This window comes from Neopelma chrysocephalum, unplaced genomic scaffold (assembly GCF_003984885.1).
Source record: "Neopelma chrysocephalum unplaced genomic scaffold, ASM398488v2 Primary Assembly neopelma1_97, whole genome shotgun sequence".
In the NCBI taxonomy this organism is placed as follows: domain Eukaryota; kingdom Metazoa; phylum Chordata; class Aves; order Passeriformes; family Pipridae; genus Neopelma; species Neopelma chrysocephalum.
In genome coordinates, this window is record NW_020897760.1 from 7244130 (window position 1) to 7265386 (window position 21257).

Here is a 21257-nt window from a genome sequence, read left to right on the forward strand (position 1 = left end):
AGTTAGTGCTACTGAAAAAACCATTGGAAAATATCTACCTCTGTGTCAAAGATGATAAATTTAGGGTCTATATACGAAAAAAAAATAGATTCTGGAACAGTGAAAAACAAAAACAGCACTCGAGTTTCCAAAATAGCATCTAGTGCTATGATCCTTCTGATATTTCAACAGCTATAAATTATCAAATGGAAGTATTTGTTTTATTAATACAGAAGGATGAACAGATAATAATCAACATGATTCCCTTTCTCAGACCAAGCATTTTATGTTTGCTATTTAACTGCTTGTTATATTACACTGTTTAGCACAGCACTTTCAGTATTCTTTCTGTTTAAGAAGGAAATTATTGTGATAAATGTAACAACCGTCAGTGATAACTGCTCAGTTTGTCATTTATCTGGTGACTGCATGGCAAGACAGCTTCAGTTTGATGTCAGGTGTACCATTTAGAAGAAGGTATTTATCTTTAGTTTACTCTGGTCATTGAATACTACAATATTTCATGACAAAACTCCACTGTGTCACTCTCCTGTGGTAACAGTCTGCACTCAGCATCTGTTTGATACTGAAATCAAGACAGAAAATTAATTTTAAAAAAAGTAGCCCACAGTTATATAAAAATACAGACATCATCACTCAATATTGCACTGTGAAACAAAACAGATACAATTATGAGCATACCTAGCTGGAAACAGAATGGCTCCTAAATTTGCAATCTATTTAAAACTGGTAGAGGCCCAATGAATTTGTATACAATCAGAAAGCAAGTGGTTCTTGATGCTGGTGAAAATAATTCTCTCCCAGTTCCTTATTATTATAATGTCAAATGCCTGAACTTCCTATCCCTGTGATTCTATTTGAAAATAACAGTAATCTTGTAACAAAAAGAAGGATGAATCCTTTTTATTTTTACATTCACTGCACTAAAACCACAACATATCAAAATTAGCATCTTCACTTTTTTTTTGAATGCAAATGTTCAGCAGTATTTGCTGTTTAGCTTCTCACAGGGTCTAACTGAAGAAACTTCATGTCATCTCATGGTAATACCAATACAAAATTGGACAGCTCCTTGTACGTTTTTAAAATTGCAAGGCAGGATTTAAGCTGTCACATTTTACTCCATCTGTAACATACACATTCCTACACATTACTTTTATCGATGAGAACATATCAATAGGCTATCTTCTCTGTTTGAAATAGAGAGTAAGGACATGCTTTTCAGTGAATTTATTTTAGAAAGAGAATCAGAAGTGTGTATTATGACTTGCTGCCAAGCAAGTTAGATATTGGTGTTTAAATTGAGATGAAACTACAGTACTTAACTAAATTTACTAGACACAAGTACATGAAATCCAATATTGATAATAATTTATGAAAGTAAGAATACTGATTCCTACAATACTGCAAACTTAGTTTATGATAACATAATTAGTTACACTAATAACACTGCTTAGGCACAGTCTTGCTAATTATGATATTATAAATATTAATGATATCAAGTCTTTGTATTTGATTGCCCCTAGTAGGATCATTTATCACAGTGTTTCCTTTTACCCATGTTATATTATTTTTCTTCCTTTTCCCTTGATTGTTCATTCCTGGACGAAGAGCCATCCTGAGCTTATGCCTAAAATGTATCACTAGCTTATCAATGATCCAGCCTCCTTAAGTTTAAATGTTATTATTTAGTAGCAATGATACAATGGGATATAGTTCAGTGCTAATACAAATACACAATCAATTATATTCTGCATGTCTTATTCCTTTTAAATGTGTAACAGAGCCAGCCAGACAAGATTACATAGGGCTTTGTTTTTATTCTTTTACATATGACCTGTTTCAAGTTAAGATTCCTTTGAATTATTAAATGCTTCCTTAAAGCATATTTTCAAACAACCTTTTTAAAGTTAATTATTGATGTAGTGACAAGCAAAAAAGTCTAAGAATTATAATTTTTTTCCTTGTCTTTGACAACGGTTGTCTGTTTGGTAAAATATAAAGGTAATACAAAGATAGAACACTGAATGCAGCTTTAAAGAAGAATTACAACAAATCTCTGTAACATGAGTTGGAAATGCTGCGTAGGTTTCTACAAGTGTTAAAGGAAAGAAGTTTAGATATAACCCTTTGAGCCTGGTTTAACTGCTTAACATAAGTGGATGAAAATGAAACTGCTTATATCTTGGTTTATTTTTAAGCAGCGTATTATCCGGAGCTTTAGGAATAGGATTGTCTTTCCTCCTTGAAGGTAATGTTATAATTTTCAGAGCTCCACAGAGAACAACAACAATATAGGAGTCTCTAATCTCCTGCTAAATCCAATTCCAGTCATCAGCAATGATAAGCAGAGATTTGGAGGCGTTTGACACTCCAAATCCTATTCTTTTGTAATTCTTTACTTTTTACAACATTTTCAACAGGCGTATATCAGATTTTTGGGAAGGATAATCAATAGGCATGATGTATAACTGAAATCAGTCTTCAAAGTGATCCCCTCTAGTAACCAGAAACAAAAGCTCAGCCTCCCTGCTGTGCAGGTATTTTGCTTAGAGCAGTAGGCAGCGGGGCATCACTAGGAAGCCAGTTACACTTCCCTGCTTCTCAGCATGGATCAGCAGGTGCCCTGGTGGAGGGGTGAGCAGTACTGGGGCAGTTGAAACCCACTGCATCTGACAAAAATGCTTTTGTAGCAGGGAACTACCGGAGCAGAGAGGAAAGACAGTCCAGAGGTTAGGATTTCATAGAGGCCATAGTTTACATTCCTATTTCATCACAGACTTCCTAGGTTTAAATGATCTTGTGGAATTTATTAACTCCTTTGGTGTCATTGATCTTCACCTGGAACTTCTCTGCCTCAGAGAGCATTTGGGTGTCAGCAGACATGAAAGACCTTGAGATGCTTAGGTACAGTGACTGAAGGGCCACTCCTACCTGATCTAATGTTCCAACTAACAGGTTACACCTGCCTCAGCCAGTCAGATCCAGTGTGAGGGGGTTTTTGCATGTCTCCTGAATGTTGCACCCCAGCTGGAACACCCAGGAATTTCTGGCACAATATCAATATCAATATCAATCTGAACTGAGTTGAGTTTCATTAAAACAAACAGTTCCAGAACTTCTTCTAATGCATTTGTTCTAATGCATCTGCCTTTTTAAAAAGACATTTTAAAGACATGATGTTATGAATCAAGTGATCATATTTATAGTAAAAATGTTAGCCAGTACCAAGTCATTTCAAGTTTGCCTTCTTAAGCTGCCTTCAGATATTTGTTAATACTCAGAACGAAAAAGACCTGGTGACTAATTGTGACAGCAGCAGTGATTAATCAAGGTAAGTAGCAGAAACTGCATACAATGATTATGGAATTACATTCAAAGCCAAGACATAGTGTCAGGAATGGCAATGGAATAACATACCTTTCCCATCAAGTCAGCAATTCTAGGTACTGGTTTTCCTTTCTGGTGGCGCATGGTTGCAGGACTCTGTCCATTCCAGTCTTCAAGTTCCTCAATGCTTGTCAGGTAAAGAAGAGCTTGCAGTCCAGTGCAGTAGTCCTCAATAATAGTGAAATCTTGATTTTGGATCGCACTGCACACCTACAAAAAGTAAGTCAGTTATCATCAACATCCTGGCAGAGAAGCACATGGAATTATCAAGCTCTTTGTACTCACTGATTATCAGATGACCCTTTCTACAACTCCATTGGGAAAGAACTGCAAGAATTGAGGATATTAGCTGTCTGCTTAATCCTATGTCACTGTAGTTCAGGAAAAAAAGGGCTCAATGACACTAGTTATGGCCAGGTTGCCTAGTGGCAGCCCTTAGACCAGGCCTAAAGGCTGTTCAGAGGTGAGCCCGCAAGCCCAGCCCCAGGTGTGCCTTCCAGGGTGTTGATGCTGAGTGCACCAAGCACACTGGCAAACAAACCACCATCTCTGCTCAGACCTTTGCTTGCAGACACACACATAGTGGTATTCCCCAGCCTGCCCTGTTAAGGAAGCCCAGATGTAACCAGTTAGGTCCCAATTAAGCAAATCACAGAGCCACGGACTTGCTGAGATTGGAAGGCATGTCTTGAGATTGTGTTGTCCAACCTCCCAGCTCCGAGAAGAGTCAGCTAGGGCAGGCTACCCAAGGCTGTATCTAATCAGGATTTGAATATTCCCAAAGACTACACCTCTCTGAGGAACTTGGTCCAGTGTTCAGTCTCCCTTGAAGGTTTTTTCTTATACTTAAATGGAATTTCCTGTGTTCCAGTTTGTGCCCACTGCCTCTTGTCCTTTCCCTGGATACCCTCAAGATGAATCTGGATCCAATGGTAGTGTCTCAGCAAACAGCACCCATTAAGCTGACCTGTTAGTATGGGTGAGCACTGCCAGGCACAGACCAGAACAGCCCCCTTCTGCTAATCACCATTTGCCATTCAGAGCCACTGGGAGGCCAGGACGCTTTATTTTAGATACTTTAGAAACACAGAGAGCAATATAGCTTTATAAACATTTAAAGCAGTGATCCCTGATCTACAAAACTACTGACAGCAGAGAACAGTCTGACTATCTAAATGGATTCTTCTGGACCATTTTGTGGATATCAGCTCAGATTTAAACCCATAGAGACCCCCAACCAAACTGACAACTGAATAAAAAATTCCTGATTGTTCCCTGAATACCTTCTCATTAGCTAAACTCTAATCAGCCATCAGTGATGAGGTGCAGGGTTGATTGAGTACCATTAATTGTCAGTCTCTGGAAATGCTCTTAAATTCCAGATGTGTCAGTGTTTTCAGCCTCTGATTCAGCTTTTATTATAAAAGCTGAAAAGAGTGCTCCTGATAATAACTTGACTTCCATGCATACGTAGTGAACACAACAATGAAATAGTCACCTATTTTAGAACATGAATGTGTGCACATGCACAAACACATCCAATATACCTTAGATCATAATTGACATCAACACTCAAAAAATAAGGAAATATATAATTGTTTTTCACATTTTAGAAATGACAATACAATTTGCAATCCTGAAGACAGGTACACATTGCATTTGGAAATACCATACACTACAGCTGTGCAAGAAAAAAATAAAGGAAAACTACAAAATAAGCACAATAACATTTTCTATGCAGTGCATTTACATTACACAAAATCTTTCTCTGAAGAAACACAGTGGGCATTAATAAGGTCTGTTATGACTTCCACAGGCTTCAAGATTTTTTTTCCTGATAGCAATTATAGAGAGCATCATAATAATTTCCCATACAGGTTATTTAACTGCAAAATTTAACTGATGCTTACTTAAACCTTTTCGTTCACCAAGGAATTCTTTATTTTTTTTTGTGCATGGGTAACACTTCTATTAGCTATGCTTAAAAACACTGAAACTATAAAAAAAATACAGTTAAAAGCCATGTCATGTCACTTGAAACAAGTTCAGACACTGTTGTCAAAATCCTGAAATATTTTGACAGGATGTATACACATGAGATACACTGGAGGATACCTGTAATAACCTTATAAATAAAGAGGCTTTTACTGTTTTCCATCTTGTGGTGCAGTGTTATGAACCGCAATAATATAAAAATGTGCAGAAGATAATATCACACTAAGAGCTAACATTTGATCCCTGTGAGTCTATGTGCAGTGCACTGTTTGCCTTCCCTGGAAAGCCAAATAAGTTCCGGAACTGAAGGCAAAATGCAATTTTTAAGAAAAAATGTAAATCTCTGCACTAAAAAAAAATGTTATTTGAAATGGAAGGACTTCAAACAAACAAGTGGTTTCAAATGATCCTCCTCTTCTGTAGAAGCTTTGTGACTATGGTGCCCAATAGTTTACATAATTAGCCAAAGACGTGCCTTTCACTTATTTCACTGTGACAAAAGCAAGTGCTTATGTTTGTGGGCCTTTCCTAGAACTAGAGAGATTCAAACACTAAAACATACAAAACCAACAGAAATAGTTTTGCCATAAGATTTGTATTTTAGGCTTACAATATCTTCCATGAATCAATGTAGAAGCTTTTGCTGCATTTTAAAAGGTGGTGAACAAAATGAAGATAAAAGGTCACCCTGACCCATCAGCCATGACAATTTCTACACCACAGAGAGAGGTTTTTAGCATCATACCTGGCTGCCTCTGAATCACCAGTTTAAATGACACTGTGCCCTCTTTTCAGCACAGGAGAAGTGGCAGGGCAATAGACCAGGTGAGACTCAGACTCACGCATCCGTAAAAATTGCAGCAGAACTGAACCGACTGATCTCCACACATCATTAATGCCCCGCTCTGCTCCCGCTGCTCGCACTGGGAACAGGCTTCCCCTCCCTTGCAAAGCTAAACGCTGAGCCTGAGCCCCCTCTTCTGCTGCGCAGCTATGGCTGTATTTAAAATGGAACTACCTTTTGGTTGCTACCACCTCTCATGTAATGTCTTATCAAACCACCTCAAGAGGAGATAAAGGCAAGAAGTGCTGTGTAACTGCTGCTGTCTGTGCCTTGTACACATGAAACTGAGCTGCAGCCAGCTCTGCCGGCTCAGCCCCTCTCCTCAGCATCATGCTTTTACCAACTAAGCACAGCAAAATGTGCCTCCCTTTAGACTCTGAAGCAAAAACCCAACAGAACTGCAACTTCACAGCAGAGAACACACTCCTGGTCATGTTGTATCAGAGCAGTGGTTTGCATCCCGTGGCCAACAGAAGCCACTTAAGGACAAGTATAAGAAACAGAGTGGGTCTGGATCAGTTGCTTGTGTGGTTTATCAGCCCAGGTTCTGGCAAGCAGTAGTGCTGGAACATCACATAGCAGAGATGGTACCTGTTAATTATCCCTTAATCCTAAATAATCCAACTGGATCTGTTTAATGAGTAAATTAACATTAAGCTATTCACTGACCCAGCCTCTCACCTGAAACATTTAGGTAGAAAGTATCTTTCTTCTGTGAAAAATGAGACACTGGCCCTGTGAGCATCCTTTGGGACACAGTGAGGTCCAGGTCACAATGAAGCTGTCAGCTGCCCTGCTCACAAGTGCTGTCCTACTGTCTTGCTTGTGTTGGTCTCTAGCTCTGGACTTGAACTTGGACTAGAAGAGGAAGATGCTACATTTTTCCTGTTTAGAAACCTGTATTATTCACATTGCACTAATATACAGGGAGATAATTTCGCAGGAGCTTGGTTTCACTCCATTGCCTGGCTCTGTCCTCATAGTAGAATTGCTACAATTTAATTTTTAACACTGGATCTCCTTCCCTTTCTCCCAGATCCAGACTCCAATGATTGCCCCTTATGTCCCAAAGGAGACAAACAGGCCAACATGCTATGTATGATCAACTACATTGTGCTCTCAGTATTCTGAAATCTAAAACTGCACAGTGTAAGTTGCAACTGTAGGTTACAATTCTAATCTATACAGACGTGTCTGAGATACTAAAAGACACCATGCCTGCTTTGCTGTTGGTAAATCAAACATACACCAAATGATCTCATTGGGGAATGGGGATGTGAAATGAATCACAGGCTAAGGCTCTAAGTAAAACTGCTCTGCAAAATGCAATGATGGGAGAGGCATGCAAAGGTCCCTGCTGATGTCTTGCATAAGAAATGACCTGTCTGTTCTATAACTAAATAAACATAAAAACTGAGTCTTTGTCACAGGATCTAGAGACATTACAAGTCTTACTTGAGGGACTGGAGTAAATTGTCAAGAGATTATTATTGTGTAAAAAAAAATTTACAGGTTATGTGATTGTCATTAATCATTCACATGAATCCGAAACTTTTAATTTACATATTTTTGAAGAAAAAATTCATTATTGGTGACAAGTGCTACCATATCAGTCATAAAACATTGTAAATGCCTTTGTTTTTAGCAGAATCATTACACAACAAAGAGATGCCAATTTCCAAAGTGTTTACTGAGGCAAATCCCCTGCACTGTTTACTGAGAGCTCTGTCTGTGTAAGACCTTTCAGTTTTGTCTGTAGTCTATATTTCTAGAAGCAATGGGAAAAATACCCAGATATTGCATTTTATTTCTGTTTCACTCTCTACAAAAATGGATGTGGTTCTAGTAGACACTTTGGCATATCCTGGGAGACTGTGTGGAAGACCTGCGCCAACCATGCAGAAGCTGGACAAAGTGCCTGAGGCATTTCCAGACAGATCACCCCATAAAGAAATTCCTATTCAGTGCTGTCCTTACATTTTCCCACTGGCAGATGTTGCAAAGGAGAAAATCTTTCCTGTAACACTAGAAGAGGAAACAATGAAGTCCTCTTCAGGCATTAGTCTGTCCACTCTCTCTTGCCCCATGACACTCAGTTTTTACATAAACTCATTATTATATATTGAAATCTCAGCTGGACGGGTGATGGTGGGGAATATGGTGTCAAAAATGAACCCCAGCCCATCTATTCCATCAATAGCTGGGATTTCAGCAGAGGCTGCAGATGAGATGCAGATCTAGACACATTTGTGGTAGTTTTTTCCTATACTACTTTCACCTAACAGGAGGTACTGTGTATAATCTCACATACTGCAAGTTCACTGCAAAAGACTGGAGCAGGTCAGAGAAGCTGACCTGTTCAATAATGTGCTGTTTTGCAAGATGTGTAAGTATTCTTGGTGTGACAAGATCTGTGAGAACAAGAATCCTGTAACGTCTGGCAGCAGTTGTTCTCCAATTTGAAATTGTTTCAAAGCACTGTTAGAACCCTTTGCAAATGAGGAATTTGTTCTGGAAGACAATAGCTTGGAGAAAATTTTGATTTTTACACCCCTCTGAAATATATATCTCTCTCTCTTCAGAATATGGGTACAAAATAATTGTCACTTCTATGAAAACAGAAGTAACAGTAAGGAGGCAGATGGGTGGCAGTGATACACGGTCTAGAAGTAAGAAGATTGATGGGTATATATTTGTATATACAAAAGCAAATCACAAAGCTTGACTGTTCTACCATATTAGTTTCCATTTGTTGTAGCTGTACAACATCAAAGCAGTGATGTCTCTGTATATTGCATTTAGTGGTAATGTAACGGACTACCAAAAAAAAAAAATCAAAGTGAGAGTTTCTAAGTAGATTCCTGGCAATTGAGACAGCAGGCTCTTTCATCTGTGCTGTAACTGTGGCAGTGCATTGATTTAAACTCCTTCTGAGATCTCAAATGCTTTTATATTCTTAGGTCTCACTGGCTGCTTTCTTTTTCCCTTTTTTCCCTTCAAATGATAAAATTCTAGCATTTAGCAGAATGCCATCTTACTTCCCCAGAAGATGGAGACTTATTTCAGCTTTGGTTCTAAATTGCATAGGATCTGTAAATAAAATACCTGTCAAAAAGTCATCCGATTAGGAAATTGGCCTTTGACTTCAAAATTTCTAATATTGTTACCATAGCAAGGGGATAAAGAACTATTATTCCTCTGAGATAACTGTGAGAGGTTTTACAACGCATTAACAATTTTGCTTTTCCATGAATTTGGTTGACTCCCTTTGAAATATTTTTACTGATATGCCCAAATGATAAGCAAAAGGTTTACTGTTTTTATATTATATTTTCAATTTTAACATTAATAATATTTTTATAGAAGCTTTCTTTTTCTATTAAAAATTCTTCCTGATAAGTATTGAAGACATAAATTCACCTTCCTCTTGAAGAAACATTTATGAATGCCTGAGCTGTTATTTAACATATAGTTGAAGCTACTGCTTTCTTGATTAGCGTCTATTGATTAAGATTTTGTTGAAAACAGGCTGAAGCTGTGAATGAATGCAAGATGCTTCAGGAATAATTCTATTTGTGCCCACCTGGGTATCCACATGAATTGGCAACCTTAAGAAGATTAATTTTGTTGTAGTGGCCAAGAGCATTATGATAATCTGGGTAAGGCACACATAAAATTTAAAATTTATTCTCAAAAGCAACTAGCAAAAATTGACCCAACTAAAGAAAGATCTTTCTGGTCCATGCAATCTATATGCCCATGGAAATGAAAATATATGTTTTCTAGCTTCTGTACAGTAATTTAGATGTGCCCAGATCTCCGAAGTAAAAAGCAGCAGACACTGCACTGGTTGTCTGACACAGTACTCATAATAATGTGGCAGGAACTGCAATGTGAGAACATGCAGACAAATAAAATCTCTTCTGAGAGGGGTTTCTGTACTTACAATCTTCAGGATACCAATGTCTATGGAAAGGCTGTCTGTATAACCACGGTTCCTCTTCCTCATGTCTCAGTGAATACCAGTACATTAAATGTGTAGCCTAAATTATCCTTTCTATCAGCAATTATTACTTCTGCTAGAGGGCTGTAGGATTAAGAACATTAGGGGAATTGGATTATCAGACAATGTGGTGCACTCTCTGGGAAAAAAACCCCAAGATTCTTAGTTTTAAAGAACGAATTTGTAACTAAAAGAAAGCTTCCAAAATATTGATACAGTACAGATGGAATTATTTGATTCACTCACATTAGCTGCTTAAATGACTCTAGAGATATAGGTTAGCAGATGGGATGTTACTTAACAAGTCTTCAGATACTGGATCAAGATGCAAAACTGAATTGGATGATAGATGATAGCCTTTTTAAAACATTAGAATTGAACTAATATATACGAACTAATGAACTACTACTGGTTCCAGAGTCTAGTATAGCTTTCAGAAAGCAGTTTGAAGGACTCAGATATTACATCTATGAATTGCCTGAATTATGGGAAAAAAACCCACCTAATAATTTTTACTAAGTTCTAGACTTGAAGTCCTAATGAGCTGAGGGCTTACTAGTCACACTTAAGAGAGGTAACACACAGAAGAAAGATTTAAAGATGCTAATAACCCCAGGGTCTGAAAAGTAGGCAACCATTCACAGAGGGCTTAAGAAATCTGTATTACAAAAAAAAAAAAAAGAAAAGAAAAAGAAAAAAACCCAAACAACTGGATGGTCCAGTGCCATGTGGGTATCAGTAAGTCAGTGAAGTATTTCAGATATTTTGCTATACCTCAAGAACGTTCATCAGACAAGCTTGAGATAAATTGTCATTTTAATTGAAAGTATAGGCTAATGCCAGTAAATCACGGAGCTTAAAATGAGTTAAAAGGAGAAAGACAGCAAGAAGAGCCCCATGGCATCTGCTGAAGCCAAAACAGTCTCCTGAGACAGGCTGTATTGAGAAGCTTCCCCAGCACCAAGGTGATGGTTACTCTTCCTGGCAGAGAGACCCTGAAGTACCTGATCTGGGGGACTGCAAGAGTAGATCTTGTTCATGTATTGCACTCCAGCAACCCTGGGCAGTTGTGAGCGGCCAGTGATGAAGGAGGAGAAAAAAGTTGAGAATCCATTAGCCACTTATCAGATGAGGGCACAGTAGGAGATAAGAGCACTAGAAGGGGTCCTTTAGGAATATTATCTGATGCATTAATTCCTAGCCTACTCAAATCTATTTTTCCTCCCCTTAAGTTCTCCACTGCCAATTAATGTATCTTTGATCTAAATAGCTAAACTGGGTGTTTGGGAGTGGGAAACTGGTTCTTATCAAGGGACCCTGAACGATGCAATTTTGTATCCCATGTCTTTGACAGGCAAAATGCAGAATAAATCAAGAATTTTCAGAAGGCTCCCTGAGGTAATTGTGGGGTTTTTTCACTGTCAACCACCCCTAGAGGAATGGTTATATTTCCTTATCTCACTAAAGCATTCTGTCAGTTCTTGGAACTACAAAGTGGACCTTTATGCAGTAGGTGGGCACACACCCCGATAAAAATGCTGATCGTGATCATCTTTCCTAAGAAAACAAATATGATTCCACATGCCTTGAGCATTGAGGAGTGTGGGAAACAGCTTCATAATCAGCCATCTATAGCAAATTGTATCATTGTACTGCAGATCTACAAAATGAAAGATAGCTTTGAAAGCAGATGAACTAACTCCCCTGTGTAAACAGTCCAATCACATAGAGAGGCTCTACAACTATCTTTAAATATATGTTGAATATCACTTAATATTTCATTTATTAACACCCAAAGGTCTCGCCTCTCTCTAGTAAGTACTGTTGTGGAAAATGAAATCCTTCAGCTCTCCCAGTGGTTCTGCAGCTGCTGGTACAGCATCACCAGTTGTGTCAGGTAGATGTAGATTTACTTGACCCAATTCTGTGAGTCATATCCTCCAGCTCCAAAGAAATTGCTAAAGCAGGTACCAGTCAAGTCACTCTGATCTGGTGGTTTGATGATAAAAGTCATCAAGTAACATTACACAGAAGTTAGCAGTGGTTTTAAGATTTTGTTTTCTGAGAGCTAGCCAACAGGAACACCATCATCTCTGGAATAGAGTTGGTCTGTTATCCCATTTTTGGAAAGGTGTATTTGTCAGAAGTGAGTGGTGCTCTAGGGAAGCATGCTTTTCAGAAAAGAACAGTGTTCTGAAAAATGTATTGAAAAGAGTTCCAGAATTACCAGTATGTGCTGTTTGACAACGTAGAATGCAATGGCTCCATTTAACTAGAAAATGTCTATTTTGCAATCCAAGTTAATTGGAATGAAAAGGTCAAAACTAAAATATGTTGCAAAAAGACTGAAAAAGAGATTTGATTCACCCAAATAATATATTTTTTCTTTAAATGTGCTAATTCCACACATTTTTAGAATTTTGATTATCAGTTTAAACTGGAAAACTTTTCCATGCTTAGACTTCCCTCTGACAGAATAACTATTTCCTCATCACTGGCAACAGTCAGGTTCACCAATACATAATGGATCCAGGGTAGACCTTCAGCGTTCATCCCAGGACACTGAATCAGACACAGTAGGGACCTGAACCCAGATCTACTTTGATTAAATTAAATTTGTCAATGAGAAACAGTTTTCTCAAAGAAATTTTCAAAAAATTCTAATGAGAACCAGCTAACGAGGGATATTCTTCCATGACCAGGATTTTCAAAGCTGCAGACCTCTCAAAATCAAATGGAAAAGAATTTTTTCCATTTTGGAACCTCAGTTCAGTTCTGCAATGATTAACCCCTCATCCTTGTGAGTCTTTCCCTCTAGTACTCCCACATTTTATTTCAGCTAAAATTACTTTCATCCTTTATCAGCCTGCCTGTAAGAATTTGTGCAGCAGCTGCTGTGTCCATTGAAGAGTGAGATTCATGTGAATAAAATAGTTCTGACCCTCTGAGTCCTTTGTGTCTGAGATAAAAACCCACTTCCACATTTCCTTAGGGATTGTTTTACCTATCTCTGTCCAAATAACAAATATCATCAAGAAAAGCAGCAACACAACTCGTGATATTGAAGGAAGTTAAACTCTTTGTTAAACGTACTGCCAGCTTCCAAAATGCCAGCTTCAGAAAAATGCTTTCTCTGTTTATTTCTTCTATTCTAATTGCATGGATAAAAGGACCCCTCATCAGCCAGATCAAACTGTGTCAGGGGGCTTGTGCTGTAGCTGGAAAAAAACTTCAAAAAGGCATCAGGGCTTATATTCCCATATTGCTCCCTCCTTTCTGGGCAGAAAAACCACTTTTCTACCACTGGGAAAACCGACAGATCAGTGACCAAACTGCAGCTAGTCCAGCAGCAAGCCCAAGCTGAGCTGCCCAGCAGTGCACTCCTGCATCAGTGCAGGCTCCAGGACTATGCCTTCCCTGAGCACAGTCTCCTCCACTGCTTACTCTCCCTTTCTTCCTTTCACTGCCAGGTACCGTCTCTGACTGAAAGATCAACAGAGCTGCTATGATACAAAAAGGGAAATTTCTTACACATATATTTTCTTTGTGTAACCAATAATGTTTCCAAGAAAAACTTTTCCAATGGCAGAGCTTTGCAATCCCGAATGTTCTACATTTTCCCTTTTTGGAAAACAAGTCCCTTACAGTTACAATAAATATAACATTAAAAAAACCCAAACCAAACCCACAAATAAACAAAAAAACCCCAACAAAACAAAACCCACAGGAATTTCCCTAAGTAATTACCGGAGATGGCAGAAAGGAAAAGAGAAACACAATTTTTCACTATGCTTATCTTTTGTTCTATTTTTTTTTCAATATCCAACAAGGAGCTGGGTATGCTTTCAGATTCAATTTCAAGTCACTTCCACACTGGTACACAAGGGGAACTCTGTCTACAAGAGAGAGCTTCATGTCTGGAAGCAACCTGAGCTGAGTAAAACAACTTGTCTACAATTTCATCAACAATTAACCAAGCCTCTTGTGAAGAGTCATCTCCATGTACTCACTCGATGCCAATTCACACCATGTGCTTTTATCTTCATGGAGGACAGCTCTGTGAATGTTCATATAAGATAGTGGCAGCATAAATCCACATCAGTAGTGGAATCCACATGAAAAATAGGTCCAGCAGTACTGGATTTTGGAAAGACAAGCAATATTGTGGATCCTTGGGAGAGATGGAGAAAAGATGTTGCCAAAGCAACTATTCTTCACATTGCCTCAATGGTTAAAGTCCCTATGTCACCCACGGAAGCAATGTAGACACCTCGGCAGAGGGAGAAAGAGAAGCAGACCCAGCGTCCCCAGGAGAACAAATCCCCTATGGAGGCTGGGAGTGACTGGTATAGGACAGCATTTGAGCTGATGCTCAATTAAGACCTCATTGTTAGTAAATAATTATTACCATGCAGTGATAGTTAAACCTACCTTGCATGAGAATTCATTACGAGAATGACAAATAGCAATTGTTAAAGAATGAGCTTTAATTCATTCTTACAAATTTATGAAATAACAATCCTATCTATGCAGACTTCATTTACTAGCTGGTGAAATGAGCAGAAATAAAGGAAAACTAACAGATAAATCCCCTAAGCAGCTCCAAATACAATGTAAAACTAATGCAGAACTGCATAAAAGACATTACTAGTGTTTAGTCTGTAACTTTACAATGTGTTGATTTGAATGATGCAACTTTTCGTTAAAAGTGGCAAGATAATATAAGTAAAAATCAATAATGAAAACCTGTTCTAATTTGACCTTTTTTACAACTATAACTAAAAAACTTTCTAAATTGTTTTTGTTTGACAAATTCTGATTTCCATTAAAAGGAATTCTCATAGAAAATTCTCATTATCAATTAGTAATTTTCCCCCCAATCATCTGTAATGGAGCAAGTGTGGCAGTCCTCTAATTACTTTTTTTTTATTAGCAAAGACAGACAGTTGAGAACAGGTTGAGTTTCTGTAATTAGCACTGGGCTAGTTAAAAAACCAGAAAATAATGAAATGTTTTCAGAAGTGAATGCTTGAGTATGCCTGTCCCAACTCTTTCTCTCTTTCACATTCATTTTTCTTCGGATTTCATGTTGACATGTTCAAACAGCACTTTGTTCCCTCTTTTGTTTCTGCATGTACTGCAAATTTCAGCTCTGCAGAGAAGGGCCACTCCATTCAGTGCTGCATCCATTGAAGACTTTTTTCAGTGCGCTGCTCTGTGAGCAGCGGAGCTAATGATACCTGGCTTCCAGCAGCTCTGTGTCTCCTGGTTGGGTTCTCTGACGTCTAATAAGGTGTGACTGCCAATTAAAGCCTTTCCTGTGGCTGACACAGTCCTAACAGCGCTGTCCCATGTGGATTCTCAGAGGTCTAATAAAGGTGAGCTCATAGTGTGCTTGTGCTTACAGTGAAGGAATGCAGTTACGCTCTCTCCTCTGCCTGACTTTTTTGTTTTCTCAAAACTTGTTAGAGCAAAATACTTTCTATCTTCTGGCAAATTTCAGTGAAAATGGCCACAAAGCTCAAATGTGACCAAGGCACTCAAATGGATGTACAAACAGACATCGAGTTTCTTTGGGAATACGGTCTAAAAACTACTATTTCTACAGGAAACTACACTTATCTCAATCAAAGGACTTATATCTGAAAAGTGGGTTTGCCTTAAGTGGCCTCTTTTTTTCCTTAAAACTGTTGGTGAGTGTAAAGAGTCATCCCTTGAATCTTGTCTGATATCATTTTGGTGGCCTGTTACTGCATCTAGCAACTTATTCTTCACTCATCATTTTAAATGGTGATAGAAGAATTAGCTCCAGCACCTTAACTTCTCTGTGCCATGGACAGCTTTGTACAGAAAGGTTTTGTTCTTCTACCTCTTGAGCCACAGCCTGTGTCAGAAACTTCACAGTGTCCATCTGGTGCCGAAGTGTCCCTGTTCTTGGGCCCTTGGAGCCCTCTCTGCCTGGCACAGAGAAAAGTCTTCCACCTCTCTGAAAGTCCAGGCAGGAGAAGCATAGCCTTGCTCTGCCACACCAATGGCACCCTGTGGTTGTTTAAGACTTGCAGCAATCCACCTGACCTCGTTCTCCTCATACAGAGCTGAGATGGGACACAAGGAAAGACTGAGTTCTCCCTCTGCATTCAAAATCACAGCTATTCATTGCAACACAAAATATTTTTTTCCCAATTGTTATCAGTATAAACCAAACCTGGAATTTTAAAACATAGGGCCAGTTCCATCACTGACCTGCTCTGTACTCCCATCATTAGAATCTCTTTTAGTTCTTCACTGTTCATACCACTAAATGGCATAAAAACCAATTCCTGGATCAGAATTTTTTTGCCTGATCTATTTCTCACTTAATTCAGATATCAGAGTCTTCACTGACTTCAACAGACACTGAGACAGGCTTAAAAGAACAGTAATGAAGTGCACGGAGAACCAGCTCTCTACTTTGCAGTTCTGTAGCCATAAAAAAAGTATAGACAAAATGCATCAGGGTCCTAATGAAAATTAAAAATAAAGGGGGGGAAAACATGATAAACGATTACAGCAAACATTTACTACATGGATTTTTGCGGGTTTTGTTTGGGTGGGGTTTTTTTGGGTTTTTTTTGTTTTTTTTTTTTTTTAAGAGGGAGGGAGAAAGTGGTAGCATCTAAACATTAAGATAAGACATAGTGCTCATGAAAAGGTATCTTTTTTCCCCCCGATGTTTCACACTGACTATATTTTCAGAGCCTTACTTTTATTTCCTGATAGCCAGGGCATTTTATACCATGTAGAAGAGTTCCTTACAGGGTTTCACATTTGCACAAATACAATAACAATGCTCTCTCATAGATCAAGTCCCACTATTTTGTGATAGAAAAGCCTGTTTATTCACACACAAAGGGCCATCCTGCTGCTATAAAAATCTCTCTCCTAAATGCTTCAGTAAAAAGATTGCTGAAGAAAAAATAATAATCAAACTGTACTGAATCCCTTGAGACTCTGGCTCCAAAGAGGTACCAACAAGAGGGCTCCTTGAAAATGTTAAAAAACCCACAAGCTGTCTCATAAAAACAACTGTGTTCTGTGTTGGAGAGAGAGTTCATCTTACAGAGGCAAAAAGCCAGTGCTGTTGCTTTGCTATCATGGGCTGCCATACTTCCAGAATGGTTTTGTTCTTCCTCAGGTCTCCCTCTTCTCTCTGAGGTCTCACACACAACTGGTGTTGGGCAGGAGAGAAGGGCATGGGACAGATCCAGCTTCATGGCAGCTCTGCCGCTGAGGTGGGGTACATTTCCACCTTCTTTCCTTGCCTGAGAGATGAGGAGGGTCATGGTGCAAGGCCCAGAGGCAGCAGGTGCATGTGGGCTGAATACAACATGGTGAGGACAAGAGCACAGCACCCATAGGAGCAGAACTGCAAGGCACTACGTCCCATCCAGGATAAGTGGGAGATTAAGATGGATGAAGGTGGGTCTGAAACACGGACCAGGGCAAAGCTACAGGCTGCCCTGCTGGGAAGCAGCATTATATAGGTGGATTTTAAATTGCTGCTGTGTAGAAAGCCTTACAGACCTTACAGACACTCATGTCTACAACAGGAGGTGTGACCTCCATACTTCATGAGAAAAGAAATTTCTTTGAAAAGGTACCCAGATTCTTTACATGACAATGACCAATGTTCCAGACTAACAAAAGTATTCCATACCACAATATAATGCTAAAAGGCTCCATCATGAAACAACTATACTTCAGAAAGTACCCCTTTGTTCTACCTTTTTTTTTGTTACATCTGCTAGAAATAATGACTACAGAATCTCTTTCAACAAAAGGTCATTTATGTCAACGGACAGAACACAGAGGATCAGATCACCTGCTGTAATTGCAAATTAATGCTCTACTGCTAATGCATTAACTACACAATATTGATCTACAATTGAATCATACAGGCTTCTGTGAAGTGATTTTTACTTTAATATTTTTACGCTTTTATTGCTTTTTCCATAACACATTTTCTCTTTCTGCTGGAATTTTTTATAATTGTTTCCCATTTTAATTTCCTGCAGCAAGATGACTTTTAAAAATGTATGTCTCTTCCAAAGCCTTGCAAAAATCTAACAAACCATCAATGTGCCATGGTAAATCACAGACATGATGAAAAAGGTTAAAAAAAAATTCCAATATACATCTTATTTTGATACATTTAGGCTTTAAAAAAAGTTTACTTAAATTAAAAATAAAATACTTCAGCCTCATTGTAAGCCTGTAGTAATGACCTGTACCTCAGGTCATTAGAAAGATGCAGCTAGACATTTCTGGAGCTTTTGGTATGGAGTGAGTGCAGGATTATCTCCATAAATAAAACTGTGATTATTTTTTAATTTCATATCTGTACTGAAAAAGGATTGGTGGATTCAGGTATGTTAAAAAAAGTATAGTGCTATGGAATCAGCTGAAGAAGGATTGAAATGTTTCAGCATTTTTAATGAGAATTTAAAAAACAAGCGGGCTCTTTTTGCAATATCTCAGAAGTCCATACAGGGGAAGAATGCTCTTAAAATTGCTGTATGAAATTTTAATCCCAGCTACTTCTGATTACAACGATTCAGGTTTTTTTCTATACCTGCTGCAAACTTCCTTACACACAAGCCTTTCGCGAATAACAATGCTAAGATGTTGCTCTCCATCTTCTAAAGGAGTGGATAGAACATATTTTGAATACTGAAACTCTCTCCCCAAACCATTTTCTAATATACCTGCTTAATAGCACTTGAGGTGGTTATGGCATATAGCAAAATATGGCTTACCACCTGTCTCCTGACTTGCGTTCCTATGTACAATGATTTTGTAAATGGAAAATAAATCCCCATGTTTTAAAAATAAAAGCAATTGGAATTGGAAAAAATAATGGAGAACTGATTGTAGGTCAAATAGCTGCAGAGGAAAATCTGATCTTGCTTTTAATGGAAGAACATTTATTATTCATAAACCTTTCCTCTAACAGATATGCCATACTGCAATTAAATCAACTCACACAAAGCCTTCTTATTATCCTAGCCCATGAATGTCACCCTCCCATGGCAGAGAAGACACAGGTCTCTTGTTGAGCCACAGTGAAGGGAAGCCCAGTGGCCAAGCAAGTTCTGCTCTCCCAGGCTCTCTAGCTGGGCTCCATGGATGGATCAATATGGTCTGTGTTACTTAGCAGTTAGTATGAGACTGTGTTTAATACTGGATTATCTGACATTCCTTACCCTTTTAAAATGCTGCTAATGAGGAATTCTGTGTAACAGGGCGCTGATAACAGTGGCAGTATGCATTCCCAAGTTTTAAGCCCACTGCTTATTTGGCACAGCTGAGCACAGAGCTTGCTCCAGCACCACAAAAGCCCAGGCTGTTTGCTTTCTGCCTCTGGATTCATCATAAGGTGTCCTTGCGGTTTTGGAAACATGAAGTCAGATCACAAAATGTGCAGTATTATGTCAGTCCAAGTGTCTAATCAGAACCAAACAGTGACAGCAACAGTGTCCAAAGCAGATACCTGGGATCAAGTTATGGGACACATACATAATTCCTCCAATAGAGTCCCAGCTTCTAACTACCTAACTCAGGGACATGCTATGCATTGAATCTTTATTAGTGAATCATTCTGTAGATCCTTTTATTTGATGCTATCTACAAATTCTGTACTTGCTCTGTATTTTGGTACTGAGAAAGCAGAAGTGAACTGTCAAAGCTGTAGGCAGCAGAGATTGTGACTGCTGAAGAAACAACCTGAGCATTTGATACCAAGGATACATGAGAGAGATTGGAATTCAGGAAAGGATATATTAGCTGGCTATTCGTATGACTTTCTTAAGAAGAAAAACAATGGTAATGATTCTCATAATCCTAAAGAGGTTACAAAGATGACCTGTGAGGATGAGGCTGTCTTCTTCTGTCTATCACAATGTATCTTGTCTGAGAGACCCCTGGTGGCCTAGTGGTTAGCGTGCAGGACTTTCACTGCTGCGACCACGGGTTCGAATCCCCAGTCTCCTGGCCTGATGGAGGTCGTTAGCCCTGTGTGGCCATCCATCTATGAGAAGGTCACTCTAAACAAACCTACGTCCTGAGGACCTCACTGCCATTGTCCAAGCTTGCTTGGCCCCGGCAGATGAACCTTAGGATTAAAGGGTGGGCTCAGTCCAGCACAGGCTGTGTCTCACCTAAAAAATCCATTGCGCAGGCTGGAAAGGTAAAAGACCTTTCCCCAAATCTTCGTTCGCGAAGATGGGCCATTATTATCTTGTCTGAGAAGCAAATAAAAGTTTCAGTCTAATCGCAGTCAAGTGTATTTCTTCTAAGATTGGCTATAGAGATTACACATTTCCTTCTCCCTTCCATTTGTCCTTCCCAACATAAGGGAAAGACTTAGGGCCTGTACTCACAGTCTTGCACGAAGTTTACTAAAGGCTTATTCTAAAATAAATGCAATTGAACTAGTTCAGACCCTTACCTACACAGCCACTTTAGAATCCATTTATCTGAGATTAGTTTAAATGACTTCTCTACTTTAGTGAAACAGAAAGAAGCCACTCAAAGTGAGGATACTTCTGATCCCAAGGATTTTAAAATCAGTTCTAGAGATGATTTACGTTAAAATGGTGAAACCTAGGGACAAAAAAAGAGTTTTTTCACCATCTTGGGGAAAAATCTGTTGAAAAGAGAAATTGTTCTGTAAAGACTAAAAGATCAGTATAGATCCAAGTAATTTCTGTAAGCCAGTTTCAGAGAATTTGATTAATTTTAAAAAGAAAACAAGAATTAATGCTTTGTAAATCGAATCTTCTTTCTCTTGGGCACTGACTGGCACGTCTGCATTAAATTATATTTCAGTATTTCCCATTACCATTGGTGCAAATCGAAAAGACATAATAAAAAATAAACAGCTACGCAGTCTATTTAAAGAAAAAGTGCATGACATTAAAAACCTTGAGTTTTAGCCATTCAGAAAAAGATACAACAGATGTAAAACAGAGAAGCATTCCACTCTGT

General features: G+C 38.6%; 1 protein-coding gene across 1 annotated transcript in view; it reads right to left on the reverse strand.

Moving 5' to 3' along the window:
• LOC113972789 (dihydropyrimidine dehydrogenase [NADP(+)]) overlaps positions 1-21257 on the reverse strand; it is a 260733-nt gene that overhangs the window by 42464 nt on the left and 197012 nt on the right. Inside the window, exon 18 of the mRNA XM_027694199.1 lies at positions 3421-3600. Within this exon, the coding sequence (XP_027550000.1) occupies positions 3421-3600 (180 nt within the window). The remainder of the gene's footprint in view (positions 1-3420; positions 3601-21257) is intronic.